General features: G+C 44.2%; 2 protein-coding genes across 3 annotated transcripts; both read left to right on the forward strand.

The window, feature by feature from the left end:
* The first annotated feature begins 4,443 nt into the window (after positions 1-4,443).
* On the forward strand, positions 4,444-7,118 carry mrps12 (mitochondrial ribosomal protein S12). The gene is made up of 3 exons (XM_069718394.1): positions 4,444-4,621; positions 5,220-5,270; positions 6,511-7,118. Exons 2-3 carry the CDS (start codon positions 5,222-5,224, stop codon positions 6,891-6,893), a joined length of 432 nt encoding a protein of 143 aa, XP_069574495.1. The 5' UTR covers positions 4,444-4,621; positions 5,220-5,221; the 3' UTR covers positions 6,894-7,118.
* Positions 7,119-7,194: 76 nt separating this feature from the next.
* On the forward strand, positions 7,195-17,424 carry tmem116 (transmembrane protein 116). Of its 2 annotated transcripts, XM_069718384.1 has the most exons (11): positions 7,195-8,147; positions 10,994-11,040; positions 11,474-11,537; positions 12,261-12,386; positions 13,201-13,305; positions 13,819-13,868; positions 13,971-14,054; positions 14,253-14,388; positions 15,576-15,720; positions 15,854-15,933; positions 16,709-17,424. In XM_069718384.1, the coding sequence occupies exons 1-11, from the start codon at positions 8,088-8,090 to the stop codon at positions 16,877-16,879; spliced, it is 1,068 nt and encodes a 355-aa protein (XP_069574485.1). In that variant the 5' UTR covers positions 7,195-8,087; the 3' UTR covers positions 16,880-17,424. The 2 variants fall into 2 exon arrangements, with proteins under 2 accessions (XP_069574485.1, XP_069574486.1); XM_069718385.1 differs by lacking the exons at positions 7,195-8,147; positions 10,994-11,040; positions 11,474-11,537; positions 12,261-12,386 and adding an exon at positions 12,472-12,981 and having other exon boundaries at positions 13,014-13,305.
* Positions 17,425-17,493: the final 69 nt, after the last annotated feature.

Consider the following 17,493-nt stretch of genomic DNA (forward strand, 5'->3'; position numbering starts at 1 on the left):
GAAAATCAATCATCTGATCAAAGAATAAATCAGCTGAGTCTCTTCATCTGTTATTATTTCCTGTAAAATGTGCTGACTCGGCATTAATCTGATGTTCTGCTGACTCAGCATAACATCTGTCATCAAGGTGATCAGGGGGGAGGGGACTAAACCTGATTTAAACCAGGTCTGCAGCAGGTTTAATGAATAACTGACTGCAGTGATTATCACAGCTGATCCATGACTGATCAATAACTGATCCATGACTGATCCATAACTGATCAACAACTGATCAATAACTGATCAATAACTGATCAATAACTGATCCATGACTGATCAATAACTCATCCATGACTGATCAATAACTGATCAATAACTGATCCATTACTGATCAATAACTGATCAATAACTGATCCATGACTGATCAATAACTGATCCATGACTGATCCATAACTGATCAACAACTGATCAATAACTGATCAATAACTGATCAATAACTGATCAACAACTGATCAATAACTGATCCATGACTGATCCATAACTGATCAATAACTGATCCATTACTGATCAATAACTGATCAATAACTGATCCATGACTGATCAATAACTGATCAATAACTGATCCATGGCTGATCAATAACTGATCCATTACTGATCCATAACTGATCAATAACTGATCCATTACTGATCCATAACTGATCAATAACTGATCAACAACTGATCAATAACTGATCCATGACTGATCCATAACTGATCAATAACTGATCAACAACTGATCAATAACTGATCAATAACTGATCCATTACTGATCCATAACTGATCCATGACTGATCAATCACTGATCAACAACTGATCAATAGCTGATCCATTACTGATCCATAACTGATCAATAACTGATCCATTACTGATCAACAACTGATCAATAACTGATCCATGACTGATCCATAACTGATCAATAACTGATCCATTACTGATCAACAACTGATCAATAACTGATCCATGACTGATCCATGACTGATCAACAACTGATCAATAACTGATCAATAACTGATCCATGACTGATCAATAACTGATCAATAACTGATCCATGACTGATCAATAACTGATCAATAACTGATCCATGACTGATCAATAACTGATCAATAACTGATCCATGACTGATCAATAACTGATCCATAACTGATCAATAACTGATCCATTACTGATCAATAACTGATCAATAACTGATCAACAACTGATCAATAGCTGATCCATAACTGATCAATAACTGATCCATAACTGATCAATAACTGATCAACAACTGATCAATAGCTGATCCATAACTGATCCATAACTGATCAATAACTGATCAACAGCTGATCCATAACTGATCCATAACTGATCAATAACTGATCCATGACTGATCAATAACTGATCAATAACTGATCCATAACTGATCAATAACTGATCAACAACTGATCCATAGCTGATCCATAACTGATCCATAACTGATCAATAACTGATCCATGACTGATCAATAACTGATCAATAACTGATCCATAACTGATCAATAACTGATCAACAACTGATCCATGACTGATCAATAACTGATCCATTACTGATCAATAACTGATCAATAACTGATCCATTACTGATCAACAACTGATCAATAACTGATCCATGACTGATCCATGACTGATCAACAACTGATCAATAACTGATCAATAACTGATCCATGACTGATCAATAACTGATCCATAACTGATCAATAACTGATCAATAACTGATCCATGACTGATCAATAACTGATCAATAACTGATCCATGACTGATCAATAACTGATCCATGACTGATCCATAACTGATCAATAACTGATCCATTACTGATCAATAACTGATCAATAACTGATCAACAACTGATCAATAACTGATCAACAACTGATCAATAGCTGATCCATGACTGATCCATAACTGATCAATAACTGATCCATAACTGATCAATAACTGATCAACAACTGATCAATAGCTGATCCATAACTGATCCATAACTAATCAATAACTGATCCATGACTGATCAATAACTGATCAATAACTGATCCACAACTGATCAATAACTGATCAACAACTGATCAATAGCTGATCTATAACTGATCCATAACTGATCAATAACTGATCCATGACTGATCAATAACTGATCAATAACTGATCCATAACTGATCAATAACTGATCAACAACTGATCAATAACTGATCCATGACTGATCAATAACTGATCAATAACTGATCCATTACTGATCAATAACTGATCAATAACTGATCCATGACTGATCAATAACTGATCAACAACTGATCAATAACTGATCCATGACTGATCAATAACTGATCAATAACTGATCCATGACTGATCAATAACTGATCAACAACTGATCAATAACTGATCCATGACTGATCCATAACTGATCAATAACTGATCCATTACTGATCAATAACTGATCAATAACTGATCAATAACTGATCCATGACTGATCAATATCTGATCAATAACTGATCAACAACTGATCAATAACTGATCAATAACTGATCCATTGCTGATCAATAACTGATCCATTACTGATCCATAACTGATCAATAACTGATCCATTACTGATCCACAACTGATCAATAACTGATCAACAACTGATCAATAACTGATCCATGACTGATCCATAACTGATCAATAACTGATCCATTACTGATCAATAACTGATCAATAACTGATCAACAACTGATCAATAACTGATCCATTACTGATCAACAACTGATCAATAACTGATCCATGACTGATCCATAACTGATCAATAACTGATCCATTACTGATCAACAACTGATCAATAACTGATCCATGACTGATCCATAACTGATCAATAACTGATCCATTACTGATCAATAACTGATCCATTACTGATCAACAACTGATCAATAACTGATCAATAACTGATCCATGACTGATCAATAACTGATCAATAACTGATCCATGACTGATCAATAACTGATCAATAACTGATCCATGACTGATCAATAACTGATCCATGACTGATCAATAACTGATCCATGACTGATCCATAACTGATCAATAACTGATCCATTACTGATCAATAACTGATCAATATCTGATCAACAACTGATCAATAAGTGATCAATAACTGATCAACAACTGATCAATAGCTGATCCATGACTGATCCATAACTGATCAATAACTGATCCATAACTGATCAATAACTGATCAACAACTGATCAATAGCTGATCCATAACTGATCCATAACTGATCAATAACTGATCCATGACTGATCAATAACTGATCAACAACTGATCAATAGCTGATCCATAACTGATCCATAACTGATCAATAACTGATCCATGACTGATCAATAACTGATCAATAACTGATCCATAACTGATCAATAACTGATCAATGACTGATCAATAACTGATCAATAACTGATCCATAACTGATCAATAACTGATCAACAACTGATCAATAGCTGATCCATAACTGATCCATGACTGATCCATAACTGATCCATAACTGATCAATAACTGATCCATGACTGATCAATAACTGATCAATAACTGATCCATGACTGATCAATAACTGATCCATAACTGATCAATAACTGATCCATAACTGATCAATAACTGATCAATGACTGATCCATAACTGATCAATAACTGATCCATTACTGATCAATAACTGATCAATAACTGATCAACAACTGATCAATAACTGATCCATTACTGATCAATAACTGATCAATAAATGATCAATAACTGATCAACAACTGATCAATAACTGATCAATAACTGTTCCATGACTGATCAATAACTGATCCATGACTGATCAATAACTGATCAATAACTGATCCAACTGATCAATAACTGATCCATTACTGATCAATAATTGATCAATAACTGATCCATGACTGATCCATGACTGATCAATAACTGATCAATAACTGATCAATAACTGATCCATGACTGATCAATAACTCGACTTCCTGCTGAGTGAAGATGAAGGTTTCACTCTCAACGACTCTTTTTAAACATCATGTTATAGTCGACATGTGACCGATTTGAGTGTCAGGCAGGAGGCGGGGCTAATTCAAACCACAGAACCAATCAAAAGCGAGGCTCAGAGTTTGAGCTCATCCTATTGGACGAATAGAGTCAAAGACATCTGATACATTTTATCTCAGTTTCTGTAACTGATGACAACTGCTAGTATTTTGTAATTTAATTATTTAATTTCATGACAATGTCTGTTCACTCTGGAATTCTGGAAAATAAAAAAGATGTTTGAATAACTGAATCTGTAGTTTTTATATTAAAACTATAAATATCAAATACAAAGTTTATTTTGGAGGGAAATAATCAAATTACTGGACTGAAGTGGACGATTCGAGCCAGAAGGGGGCAGTAACAGACGTTTATGGATGCTGAAGACTGCCGAAGAAGAAGAAGAAGTACTTCCGGGTGACGGTAGGTCACGCTGTGGTTTTTCGTCCTTGGCTGTTTTTTTATTTATCTAAAATGCGATAAATCGGTGAAATTTCAAGACCTCGAAGTTCCGTTTCATCGACCGGACATCGTGACGTCGGAGGCGGTTTGTTCCGGTTCCTCTGAGCAGGTGAGATAAACCTGCAGGTAACCTCTGTGCTGGGAGCTAGCTGTTAGCCATTAGCCGCTGTATGACATCTAATCAGACGTGATCAATAATGAGCACGTGAACAAACGTGATCAATAATGAGCACGTGAACAAACGTGATCAATAATGAGCACGTGAACAAACGTGATCAATAATGAGTGACGATGTTAGCAGCAGCTTACAGTGCAGCCACCGTTGCACCAGACTCCATTTAACAAAACGGGACATTTTAGAGTTCCTGTTCCCTCAGAACCCGGGATCCGGGCCTGGACCGGGGATCCGGGATCCGGGCCTGGACCGGGGATCCCGGGATCCGGGCCTGGACCGGGGATCCGGGGATCCGGGCCAGGACCGGGGATCCGGGGATCCGGGCCAGGACCGGGGATCCGGGGATCCGGGCCAGGACCGGGGATCCGGGGATCCGGGCCTGGACCGGGGATCCGGTTCGTGCGAGACATCGTTAAAACCTTTAAAGGTCCATCTTCACATCGGCCGGTGTGTTTCTGACAACTTGTTATTTGAAGTCGGTTTTACATTTGATTTCCTTCACTGATGTTCACGAAGTGTTTCTGTGATTCAGGGATGACGTCGTTGTGGAGCTTCAGACCGGTGATGACGTCACTGTTTCAAGGTGAGTTACCTGCACACATCCAATGACGTTCAGATATCACGCAGCTTTAATTCTCTGTTGTATTTCATTACATATTAAAGTTCACCAGATTTTATAAATGATAGTTTCAGCTGATGTGACTTCTGCTTCCCGGCAGGCGTTTCTGTCTGAGAACTTCTTGCTTCTCCTCTCAGCTCTCAGTAAACTCATAACTTTTAATAATCAAACAATAAATCTACAGGCAGATAAACCTGCTTATTGTAACCTTGTTCCTCTGTAAATGTCTGAAAACTCGACTCTGTAATTTACAACCTGAACCGTCAGACCCGATCACTTCGGTTCAGATTCTTGAATTATTCCAGCAGGTCGGAGAGGGTCGGGCTAAAAGAAGGTCAGAGAGGATTAGAGAGGATTAGAGAGGATTAGAGAGGGTCAGAGAGGGTCAGAGAGGATTAGAGAGGATTAGAGAGGATTAGAGAGGGTCGGAGAGGATTAGAGAGGGTCAGAGAGGATTAGAGAGGATTAGAGAGGGTTAGAGAGGGTCAGAGAGGATTAGAGAGGATTAGAGAGGATTAGAGAGGGTCAGAGAGGGTCAGAGAGGATTAGAGAGGATTAGAGAGGGTCGGAGAGGGTCTGAGAGGATTAGAGAGGATTAGAGAGGGTTAGAGAGGGTCAGAGAGGATTAGAGAGGATTAGAGAGGGTTGGAGAGGGTCGGAGAGGATTAGAGAGGATTAGAGAGGGTCAGAGAGGATTAGAGAGGGTCGGAGAGTATTAGAGAGGATTAGAGAGGATTAGAGAGGGTCGGAGAGGATTAGAGAGGGTCGGAGAGGATTAGAGAGGATTAGAGAGGGTCGGAGAGGGTTAGAGAGGATTAGAGAGGATTAGAGAGGGTTGGAGAGGGTCGGAGAGGATTAGAGAGGATTAGAGAGGGTCGGAGAGGGTCAGAGAGGATTAGAGAGGATTAGAGAGGATTAGAGAGGGTCAGAGAGGGTTAGAGAGGATTAGAGAGGATTAGAGAGGGTCGGAGAGGGTCAGAGAGGGTTAGAGAGGGTTAGAGAGGATTAGAGAGGATTAGAGAGGGTCGGAGAGGGTCAGAGAGGGTTAGAGAGGGTCGGAGAGGGTCAGAGAGGGTCGGGCTCAGCGCTGCGGCGGATCAGTGAACTGTGCGAGGGGGCGGGGCCTCTTCCACAGCGTAAAGCTTTTAATGTGAAAGTTCTGGAGAAAGTTCTGAGTCCGTGTCGCCTGTTAAACCCTCCGCAGCCTCACAGCATGCCTCTGCCTGGACCGGGCCGCTCCTCTCCAGAACCATGGCCACCCTCAACCAGATGCACCGCCAGGGGAAACCCAAACAGACTCCCAAATCCGTCGGCGCTACGTTCGGCCGGCCGCAGCTCAAAGCGGTGATCTTGAAGACGATGATCCGCAAACCCAAGAAGCCCAACTCGGCCAACAGGAAGTGCGCTCGCGTGCGTCTGTCCAACGGGAAGGAGGTGGTGGTGTTCATCCCCGGGGAGGGACACAACCTGCAGGAGCACAACGTGGTTCTGGTTCAGGGCGGCCGGACCCAGGACCTGCCGGGGGTCAAACTCACCGTGGTGAGAGGGAAGTACGACTGCGCTCACGTGGTGAAGAAGAAGCAGTGAAGAAGAGAAAAATCAAATCAGACTTTCCAGAAGTATGTGGATACCTGAGGGTTGTCACAGAGCCTCCTGCTCCCCCTGCTCCTCCTCATCCTGCTCCTCCTCATCCTGCTCCAGAGGTTTCAGGTCTGGTTCTTAATGAAAAGACTCGCTGTCAGTTTCTTTGTTGATCATCAGGAAACATGGAGGATCTGTGACTAAAATAAAAACAAACATGTTTCATCTTCATGTTAAAGCTGCGAGTCTTTATTTTTATTGTTTATTATATTTCTGAACTGTTTGATTAAAGCCTCTCTGAGTTTGAGTCATTTTATTTTGTCGTACAGGATTTTGACTGAAATAAATAAAGGGATATATGTTATTTAAACAGCAGTAAGAAAAAAAAAATCGGTTTAATTATTCATTATTTAATTTAGGTGAAGCTTTGTCTGAATAAAAAAGTCCAAAGATTCAGTTTTCAGTGTTTTACAAACATGAAATAATCCGTGTTTTTGTGCTAATTGCAGATTAATGATCCAGTTAAATGTGAAGTTCGAGGTGTCCTGTTGTTGTAGTTCCTCCTCCAGCCAGCGGCGGCAGCACTGAGTGAGGGAGGCTCGGTCGCCATGTTTGATCTTGGATGGAGATCACTGCTGCGGTTCGTGTCCTTCTTCCCGCCCTGACATGGACCTGAACCCGCCGAGAGGCCGGGCAGCGGTCCGCCTCCGCTGCGGGGGTTCAGCGCTTCAGAGTCGGTTCTAAAATGACCTTAATCCGTATTAAACCGGGAAGACCGGAGCGGGACCGGCGCAGCCTTCCGGGACCGGGTGACGTACTGTGACGTCTCCCTCAGAGCTAACTAGCATTAGCAGAGTCACGTTGACCTAAAGTTACACAATCGTCAGTTTTTAGTTGTTTTTTTTGTCGTTTCCGGTCTTTGTTTCGTCTCCAGCAGCTGAACATTTAATTTCGGCTCGACTTTGATCTTTTATGAGGAAACTTTCCCGCGCAGCTCTGTGTTCTCAGTTCTGCCCTGCAGGGGGCGCCGGAGACAAAGACTCCAGACGATGAGGCTGCTGAGGAGACAACGGTCTCCTCTCCGTCAGGGGGCGTGGTCATGGACCCGGTGGGCGGGGCCTGGTCTGTGTGAGCTGCAGGATAAAAGCTGGTCCTGTCAGGGTTCAGGTCCAGACTGCAGCGGCATCACACCCTGTCAACATGTGGACTGGGACCAACAGATCGGAGGACAACACGACCAGCGCCGAGGACTGGACCCAGGTGAGTCCCCACGGACAGACAGACTGGGAGACGGGACAGGTTAGTCTCCATGGAGAGACAGACAGGGGACATGTTAGTTCCCACGGACGGACAGACAGACTGGGAGACGGGACAGGTTAGTCCCCATGGACAGACAGACTGAGAGACGGGACGGGTTAGTCTCCACGGAGAGACAGACAGGGGACATGTTAGTCCCCACGGACAGACTGGGAGACAGGGGACAGGTTAGTCGCCACGGAGAGACAGACAGGGGACATGTTAGTCCCCACAGACAGACTGGGAGACGGGACAGGTTAGTCTCCACGGAGAGACAGACAGGGGACATGTTAGTCCCCACGGACAGACAGACAGACTGGGAGACAGGACAGGTTAGTCCCCATGGACAGACAGACTGAGAGACGGGACGGGTTAGTCTCCACGGAGAGACAGACAGGGGACATGTTAGTCCCCACGGACAGACAGACTGGGAGACGGGACAGGTTAGTCTCCATGGAGAGACAGACAGGGGACATGTTAGTTCCCACGGACGGACAGACAGAGTGGGAGACGGGACAGGTTAGTCCCCATGGACAGACAGACTGAGAGACGGGACGGGTTAGTCTCCACGGAGAGACAGACAGGGGACATGTTAGTCCCCACGGACAGACTGGGAGACAGGGGACAGGTTAGTCGCCACGGAGAGACAGACAGGGGACATGTTAGTCCCCACGGACAGACAGACAGACTGGGAGACAGGACAGGTTAGTCCCCATGGACAGACAGACTGAGAGACGGGACGGGTTAGTCTCCACGGAGAGACAGACAGGGGATATGTTAGACCCGGAGAGACACAGGGGACATGTTACAGACAGACTGGGAGACTGGGAGACGGGACAGGTTAGTCTCCACGGAGAGACAGACAGGGGACATGTTAGTTCCCACGGACGGACAGACAGACTGGGATACGGGACAGGTTAGTCTCCACAGAGAGACAGACAGGGGACATGTTAGTCCCCACGGACAAACAGACAGACTGGGAGACGGGACAGGTTAGTCCCCATGGACAGACAGACTGAGAGACGGGACGGGTTAGTCTCCACGGAGAGACAGACAGGGGACATGTTAGTCCCCACGGACGGACAGACAGACTGAGAGACATTATTGTTCTTATAATTGCAGGTTAATAAACATAAATATTAACAATTAATTTCCTGTCTGAGTTTCATCAGATATTTTACATTCAACTTCAGATCCTCCAGTAAATGTACTCAGTTACTCTCATCAATAAATACACAAATATTTAAATCAATAAAGATACTTTTTGGTCTTTTATTATGAAATACATTTATTATTATTATTATTATTATTATTATTATTATTATCATCATCATCATCATCCAAACACCCCAAAATATCTAGTTTATATGATAAATGAGCAGGAAGCAGTTTGTAAGGATGTTTCATCATTTTAAATCTTTTATTTTGTCTCCCAGATTTCACTGGTTCTGTTACTTTAAAGTCTCTGACGAAATATTTAAATGAAAACGTTAATCGGTGGCTGAGATGTATGATCAGCTGGGAACACCTGCGCTCAGGTGGGAGGAGACTAATCTCAGGTGGGAGGAGGGAACATGGAGGATTGTGGGAGGAGACTAACTTTCTGAAATTTCCAGGGTTTTTTGTGTGTTTCTGTTCTTTGTTTCGAACATCTGCAGCTCAGAGGCGTGGTTTCCTTCCTGCAGCCACAAACACTCAAATCCAACGTTCCAATAAACTACTTCCTGTTTTTAAAGACATGAAAACGCTCTATGACCATCAAACATATTATATTATATTATATTACATTATATTATATTATATATTACATTATATTAACATTACATTACATTACATTATATTATATTATATTACATTACATTGTATTATATTACATTGAATTATATTACATTATATTATATTATATTACATTATAATACATTATATTACATTATATTATATTACATTATATTATATTACATTGTATTATATTACATTACATTATATTATATTACATTATATTATATTACATTGTATTATATTACATTATATTATATTACATTATATTATATTACATTGTATTATATTACATTATATTATATTATATTACATTATATTATATTACATTGTATTATATTACATTATATTATATTACATTATATTATATTACATTGTATTATATTACATTACATTATATTACATTATATTATATTACATTATATTATATTATATTACATTGTATTATATTACATTACATTATGTTATATTACATTAAATTATATTACATTATATTATATTACATTATATTATATTACATTACATTATATTGCATTATACTATATTATATTACATTATATTATATTACATTGTATTATATTACATTACATTATATTATATTACATTATATTATATTATATTATATTATATTACATTGTATTATATTACATTACATTATATTACATTAAATTATATTATATTATATTACATTATACTATATTATATTACATTATATTATATTACATTGTATTATATTAAATTACATTATATTATATTACATTACATTGTATTATATTACATTATATTATATTACATTATATTACATTACATTATACTATATTATATTACATTACATTATGTTATATTATATTAAATTACATTATATTACATTATATTATTTACATTGTATTATATCATATTATATTACATTATATTATATTACATTATATTATATTATATTACATTATATTATATTACAGTACATTACATTATATTATATTACATTACATTACATATATTCTATACAGGTGATGTTCATGTGTGTGTGCACGCAGGTGTATGAAGCCGTCCGGTGGATCCAGCTCGTCATGGCTCTGCTCAGGTGAGTTCCTCCATCACTTCACCTGCTCACATAAAAACCCTGAAAATAACAGGTTTAAATAATATATTTAAATAACACGTTTAAATATCACATGTTTAAAATAACACGTTTAAATATCACATGTTTAAAATAACACGTTTAAATAACGTAGATAATAAAGAGCAGATTCAGAGTTGTGATATTAGTTTAGAGCAGATGGAGGTCTGTGATGTCATCAGAACCCTCCTCACCACATGACGCTGTCATTTCTGCTCACGCGCATGGGAGCGCTGGGAAAGAGGTCAGAGGTCACAGCGCTCAGACAATAGAAGCAGGAAAAGTTCCAGTCAGCTGGAAATAATTTGATTAGAGCTGGTTTTCACCTCCTTCATGTTCAGAACCTCCAGAACCGGCTTTATCGGACCCTAGGGACTAACTGTGGTTCTGTTCGCAGCTTTCTGGGTTCTGGTTCCATCATCGTCTGCGTGATGCTGCAGAGACTCGGCCGCACACCGGAGGTCAGTCACTCAGACAGGAAGTCAATGATCCAATATGATGATCTCACGGTCCAACCACAGGCCGGATATGAAAGTGGGTGGAGCCTATGAAAAATGGTTCCAATCCGGAAGTGTCTTCAGCTGCAATACCAGCGAGTGCCACTAGAGGTCGGCTCCAAAAAGCCTCCGGCTCCATAGACTCCCATTCAACTTTTCTCATCAAATCCAAAGTGAATAAAATGTGTCCATCAGTTATCTCGGTGTTGTTAGCTAAAGTCACTCCTTCTTCTTAGTTTTCTGGAGGTCCATCTGAAAATAATCCCTCATTCATTAGAAAAGAAGATTCAAGAAGACCTGGTTTTGGGGGCGTGTCTGTTTGATTGACAGGCCTGTGGTGCAGTCAGGTTACAGCTATCGGTGGGCGGGACGTAGTATCCACCGCTGGCTCCTCCCCCAGCTCGTCCAAATATGGTCACTTCCTGCTCCAAACCGCTCCGAACTATCAAAGATGTTGACGGACAGAATCTGAACTGGAGGATTCATAACGTCCACAAACCAACGATGACATCACTGATGGATGATGACATCACTGATGGATGCTGATTGCTCCAACTTAACGTCTTCCTAAAAATACTATGTTTACTAACAAAGGAATCGACGGCAGCATCTCTGTTCAGAAACAGATTGATTATGGAACAGTTGACAGATTTTTTTTTTAACTTCCTGTTTATGACGTGTTTCCAGCTGCAGCCTCTGCTGCTGCTCAGCGTGTCCGACCTGCTGCTCGCCACCTGCTGGCTGACTGGAGCACTGCTGTTCTCTCAACACTGCAGGAACACACACTGCTACACTCTGCACACCGTGGAGCAGGTAACACACACACACAAACACACACTGCTCTGACCTCATCTTTCCTCGTATTGTTCAGCGAATGCAGATCAGTGGAACAAATGTTGATTAATCCGCCACAGAAAGTCTTCTAATAGTTATTAATAGAATTGATATTTAGAGTTTTTATTTTGAGGATTTTCCGGGAACCTTCGGGGTTTCCACGTCTTTAGAACGAACCACACTGAGAGGAAGTCGGTTTTGACCTTAAGAAACACGTCACAGCTGGAAAATCTCAACTTCCTCCTGAGAGATGGAACTGAAATGAAAAAGTTCCAGTGAAGGTGACGACTTCATGAACGTGACTTCAGAGCTGGTTGAACAGTCGAGGAGATCAGAACCAATCGCAGTTCAGCAGCCTGTCATCAACTCATCAAACGGGTCGCAGGTGAATGATGTCATCAATCAGGGCTGCACAAGACCGGGCTTAATGACCTCCAGGAGGCGCTACAGCAGACCCGCCATCTTGGTGGAGATTTGATGAAAAGGAACCTCCATCCTCCTGGTTAGTGTTTATGTTTGATTGGCCACGCCCACCTGGAGGGAAGCCAATCAGAGCAGACATTCCAACCCGTCAGTGAACGTCCTCCACACACTAGTATCTGAGAGTTCAGGTGCCACGCGTGGTCGCCCCAGACGACCCGGTCCAGAACCGAGCCTGAACTGGGTCGGCGGGGGTGAAATAGAGCAGCAGAACCGGGACCGACCCAGCGAGAGGAAACCGACCCGCATTCCTGACCTACATGTTTTGTTGGGAGGCAGCGAACGCAGCGTGACGCCGTGCGCTCTGTTGCAGGTTCTCTACATGAGCTCCTTCCTCTTCACGCTCAACTACGTCTGGCAGCTGTTCACCGGAGTCCGGGACCAGTTCTACAGCAGCTTCAGAGGGTACCCGGCCCAGGTACGTACCGGGACACCCCCCTCCCCGCAGGTCCGTACACGTAGATTAGATTTAAACTTTATTAATCCCACGGGGGTAAATTTAGTCGTCACAGCAGCATAGAAACACAAAAAGCTGCACACAATAAGAACAAATTTACAAAGACGTGTCTGAAATAAGAGAGATAGAAATCATTGTTTTAGAAAAAAATTAGAACAATGAATAAATACACAGACTATATACACAAAATTAAATAAAAATAAATACATACAGCTAATAAGTACACCCCCCAGTACGGTGGCCCCAAAGGACAAAACACACCGGAGACACAGACTGTTTCTAAAAGAGTTCGTAGCTTCAGGTCTGTAAAATGGTTCTGATCCAGAAGTGTCTTCAGCTGCAATACCAGCGAGTGCCACTAGAGGTCGGCTCCAAAAAGCCTCCGGCTCCATAGACTCCCATTCAACTTCTCTCATCAAATCCAAAGTGAATAGCAGCATCCAGCTGGTCGTTGAATCTTTCTTCTTTGTCCAGTTTTCCAACAGAGTGAACACGGCGGCGAAAGTCACCGCGCTGTTGTCATGGTGAGTACCAACGGTCGTGTGGCGTTCACGGTCCCGTCTGGACTTTCAGAACTGATTGAATGATGGATGATTAACCTGTGTTGGACCTCCTCGTGTTTGCAGTCTGCTTCCTGTCCTGCTGATGGCACCCGTTTTTATAGCAGGAACCATCAGCCAATGTCAGGCCAACTTCAGCGAACCCTACAGGTGAGTTGGTTAATGGCCGCGCCCCACAAACCGAAGATAATCCGACGCACTCTTTATCGACACCCGTCAGGAAGTCGTAGACAAACACGGGACGACGTCGAGTGTTCCGTTTCATTTTAACAGCAGCTGATGTGTTCAAAGAGTTTTTCATCTGGTTGTTCTCTGTTTGTCCCTCGCGGGCCACCGTACTGGAACCAGGTGTCTGCTGATGCACACCGGACCGCTCTACCTGACCTCAGAGCCCCGCCCACTCATCAGAACCTGCAGCCTGCTGCAGATCTACCACATGACCGTCTTCCTCATCACCTTCATCCTCACACTCCTCAGCATCACCGTGAGTTCACAGCCGAGACCGGACAGACCGAACCGAACCGGATGACCGGACGGACCGAACCGGACAGACCAAACCAGACGGACTGAACCGGACGACCAGACAGACTGAACTGGACGACCGGACAGACCGAACCGGACGACCGGACTGGACAGACCGAACTGGACGACCAGACAGACTGAGCCAGACGGACCGAACCGGACAGACTGAACCGGACACACCGAACCAGAAGACCGGACAGACCGAGCCAGACGGACCGAACCAGACGGACCGAACCGGACAGACCGAACCGAACCGGACGACCGGACGGACCGAACCGGACAGACCGAACCAGACGACCGGACAGACCGAACCAGACGGACTGAACCGGACGACCGGACAGACCGAACCGGACGACTGGACAGACTGAACCGAACTGAACGGACCGGACGGACCGGACAGACCAAACCGGACGACCGGACAGACCTAGCCGGACGGACCGAACCGGACTACCAGACAGACCGAACCAGATGGACCGAACCGGACGATCGGACTGGACAGACCGAACTGGGTGACTGGACAGACCGAGCCAGATGGACCGAACCGGACAGACTGAACCGAACGGACCGGATGGACCGAACCAGACAGACCGAACCAGACGACCAGACGGACCGAACGGACTGAACCAAACCGGACGACTGGACGGACCGAACTGGACAGACCGAACCAGATGACCGGACAGACTGAACCGGACAACCGGACAGACCGAACCGGATGGACCGAACCAGACAGACCAAACCGGACGACCGGACAGACCGAACGGACTGAACCAAACCGGACGACCGGACGGACCAAACCGGACAGACCGAACCGGACAGACCGAACTGGACGACCGGACAGACCGAACCAGATGGACCGAACCGGACAGACTGAACCGAACGGACTGAACCGGACAGACTGAACCGGACACACCGAACCGGACAACCGGACAGACCGAGCCAGACGGACCGGACGGACCGAACCGGACGACCAGACAGACCGAACCGGACTACCAGACAGACCGAACCGGACGATCGGACAGACCGAACCGGACGGACCGAACCGGACAGACCGGACGAACCGAACGGACCGAAGTGACCACCTGACATGGCATTGATCTCGTTGCCGATGGAGGCGACACGCTGACCTTTGACCTCTTGCCTCCTCACCAGGTGCTCGTGGTAAAAGCCCGTCATATTTACAGGCGGGTCGTGACCTCCAACGGTTACCTTGGCAACCAGCAGCGCGCCTCGTTCCGTGTGATGGACCGGCGGATGCTGCTGTACCCGCTGGTCTTGGTGCTGTGCTGGGGTCCAGGTTTGTGTCTCCATCCTGATTCACGCCGCTGCGTTTGGGAGTGGGTGAGGTTTCAGGGGCTGCTGGATTCTGATTGGTTGTTGTGAATGACAGATGGGCTTCAGTCTGATCTGTGTGTGCGATGTTTCCTCAGCGGTCGGCCTGGCGTTCCTGCGGGTGGCAGCACCACCGGCGGGGCGGGGCGACGCCGGGGTCGTCCTCTACATATCACAGGTCGGTCCGCTACAACATGTTTACACACGTTTACCACACAAACACACAACATCTGCACTGTAAACAACCGCCATCCAAGTACAAGGAAAACATCTGGGCGGCACGGTGGTGCAGTGGTTAGCACTGTCGCCTCACAGCAAAAAGGTTCTGGGTTCGAATCCGGTCCTGGGCCTTTCTGTGCGGAGTTTGCATGTTCTCCCTGTGCTTGCGTGGGTTCTCTCCGGGTTCTCCGCCTTCCTCCCATCATCCAAAAACATGCACCTCAGGTCAGGTTACCTGGCGCCGCGCTAGTGGCAGCCTGCTGCAGCAGCTCCCCCCTGAGAGCCCCCCTGCTGTAGTGAAGACATTTCCCCTCGGGGATTAATAAAGTGTATAAAATCAAAAAAATCAAAATCTGAATCTTCACTGAGACGTCAGAACACGGTGAGTAACGTAATCAACCGTCTGTGACGCGTTCACAGGATCAAAGACGTTCAGACCTCGAACTGTTTCTAAAAGAGTTCGTAGCTTCAGGTCTGTAAAATGGTTCTTCAGCTGCAATACCAGCGAGTGCCACTAGAAGTCGGCTCCAAAAAGCCTCCGGCTCCATAGACTCCCATTCAAGGATTCCTAACATTCACAAACCAACGATGACATCACTGATGGTTGATGACATCACTGATGGATGATGACATCACTGATGGATGATGACATCACCGATGGTTGGTGATTGTTTGAGATTAACAATGTTTCAAGCTGCATGTCTCGGAGACTGAGGTGTGTCCTCTGTCCTCAGGCCTTCACCTCGGCCTCTCAGGGTTTCCTCAACAGTCTGGTCTACGGATGGACTCATGTTCACCTCCGCCGAGCCGGCCGGATGCTCTCCTGTCGGGACGCCGACACTCAGACACCGCTGCTGCGAGCGCAGAAGACGAGGAGCTACCAGACGCTGAGGAGCGTTGGCTGAAGGAGCAGCTGGTCTCTGTGGGAACTTCAGTCTGAGCTGCAGGGGAGACCCCTGGGGGAGGGGGAAGGGGGGGGGTTACACCAAGAGGAAGAGCCACCAACGAAACAGGATCTGAGACAAACATGGAGTCCTTCTCTGTCAAGCACTCACACACAGCCGGGGCTAGACTGGATTAGTGGGAGGGACGCTCTTCTGTGATTGGTTGTTGTGGGAGGCGTCGACATAGAGGCCAGCTGACTGACAGGTAAACAACCAATCATAACAGCAGGTTCAGAGTTCAGCCTGTGTGTCTTTCTGGCTGATCCAGTCGAGCTCACCTCACAGGTGGTGTGTCTGAGTCATTACGGCGGTCACATGACCCCTGGTGGTCGTCTCTGCTCACTGCACTGATCTCCTCAGAACTCTTCTTCAGATCAGAGGAACAGAAAACTCTTTTTTTTTTAACTGATGTTCATGTTGAGATGAAAAATGTTTTAAAAACGAGCAAACAGTAAGTTTGATGTTTAAATCTGCTGTTATTTTACAAGTTGATGATGTTTAATGTGAAGAAGATTAAAGTTTTTTTAAAGAATGTTTCTTAACTTTTTTTTAATCTTTTTTTACAGTCCCTCCTT

The sequence above is a fragment of the Brachyistius frenatus genome, unplaced genomic scaffold (genome assembly GCF_029030835.1).
Source record: "Brachyistius frenatus isolate BFR_SWC_R1_liver_20210118 unplaced genomic scaffold, ASM2903083v1 Contig_191, whole genome shotgun sequence".
NCBI lineage: Eukaryota > Metazoa > Chordata > Actinopteri > Embiotocidae > Brachyistius > Brachyistius frenatus.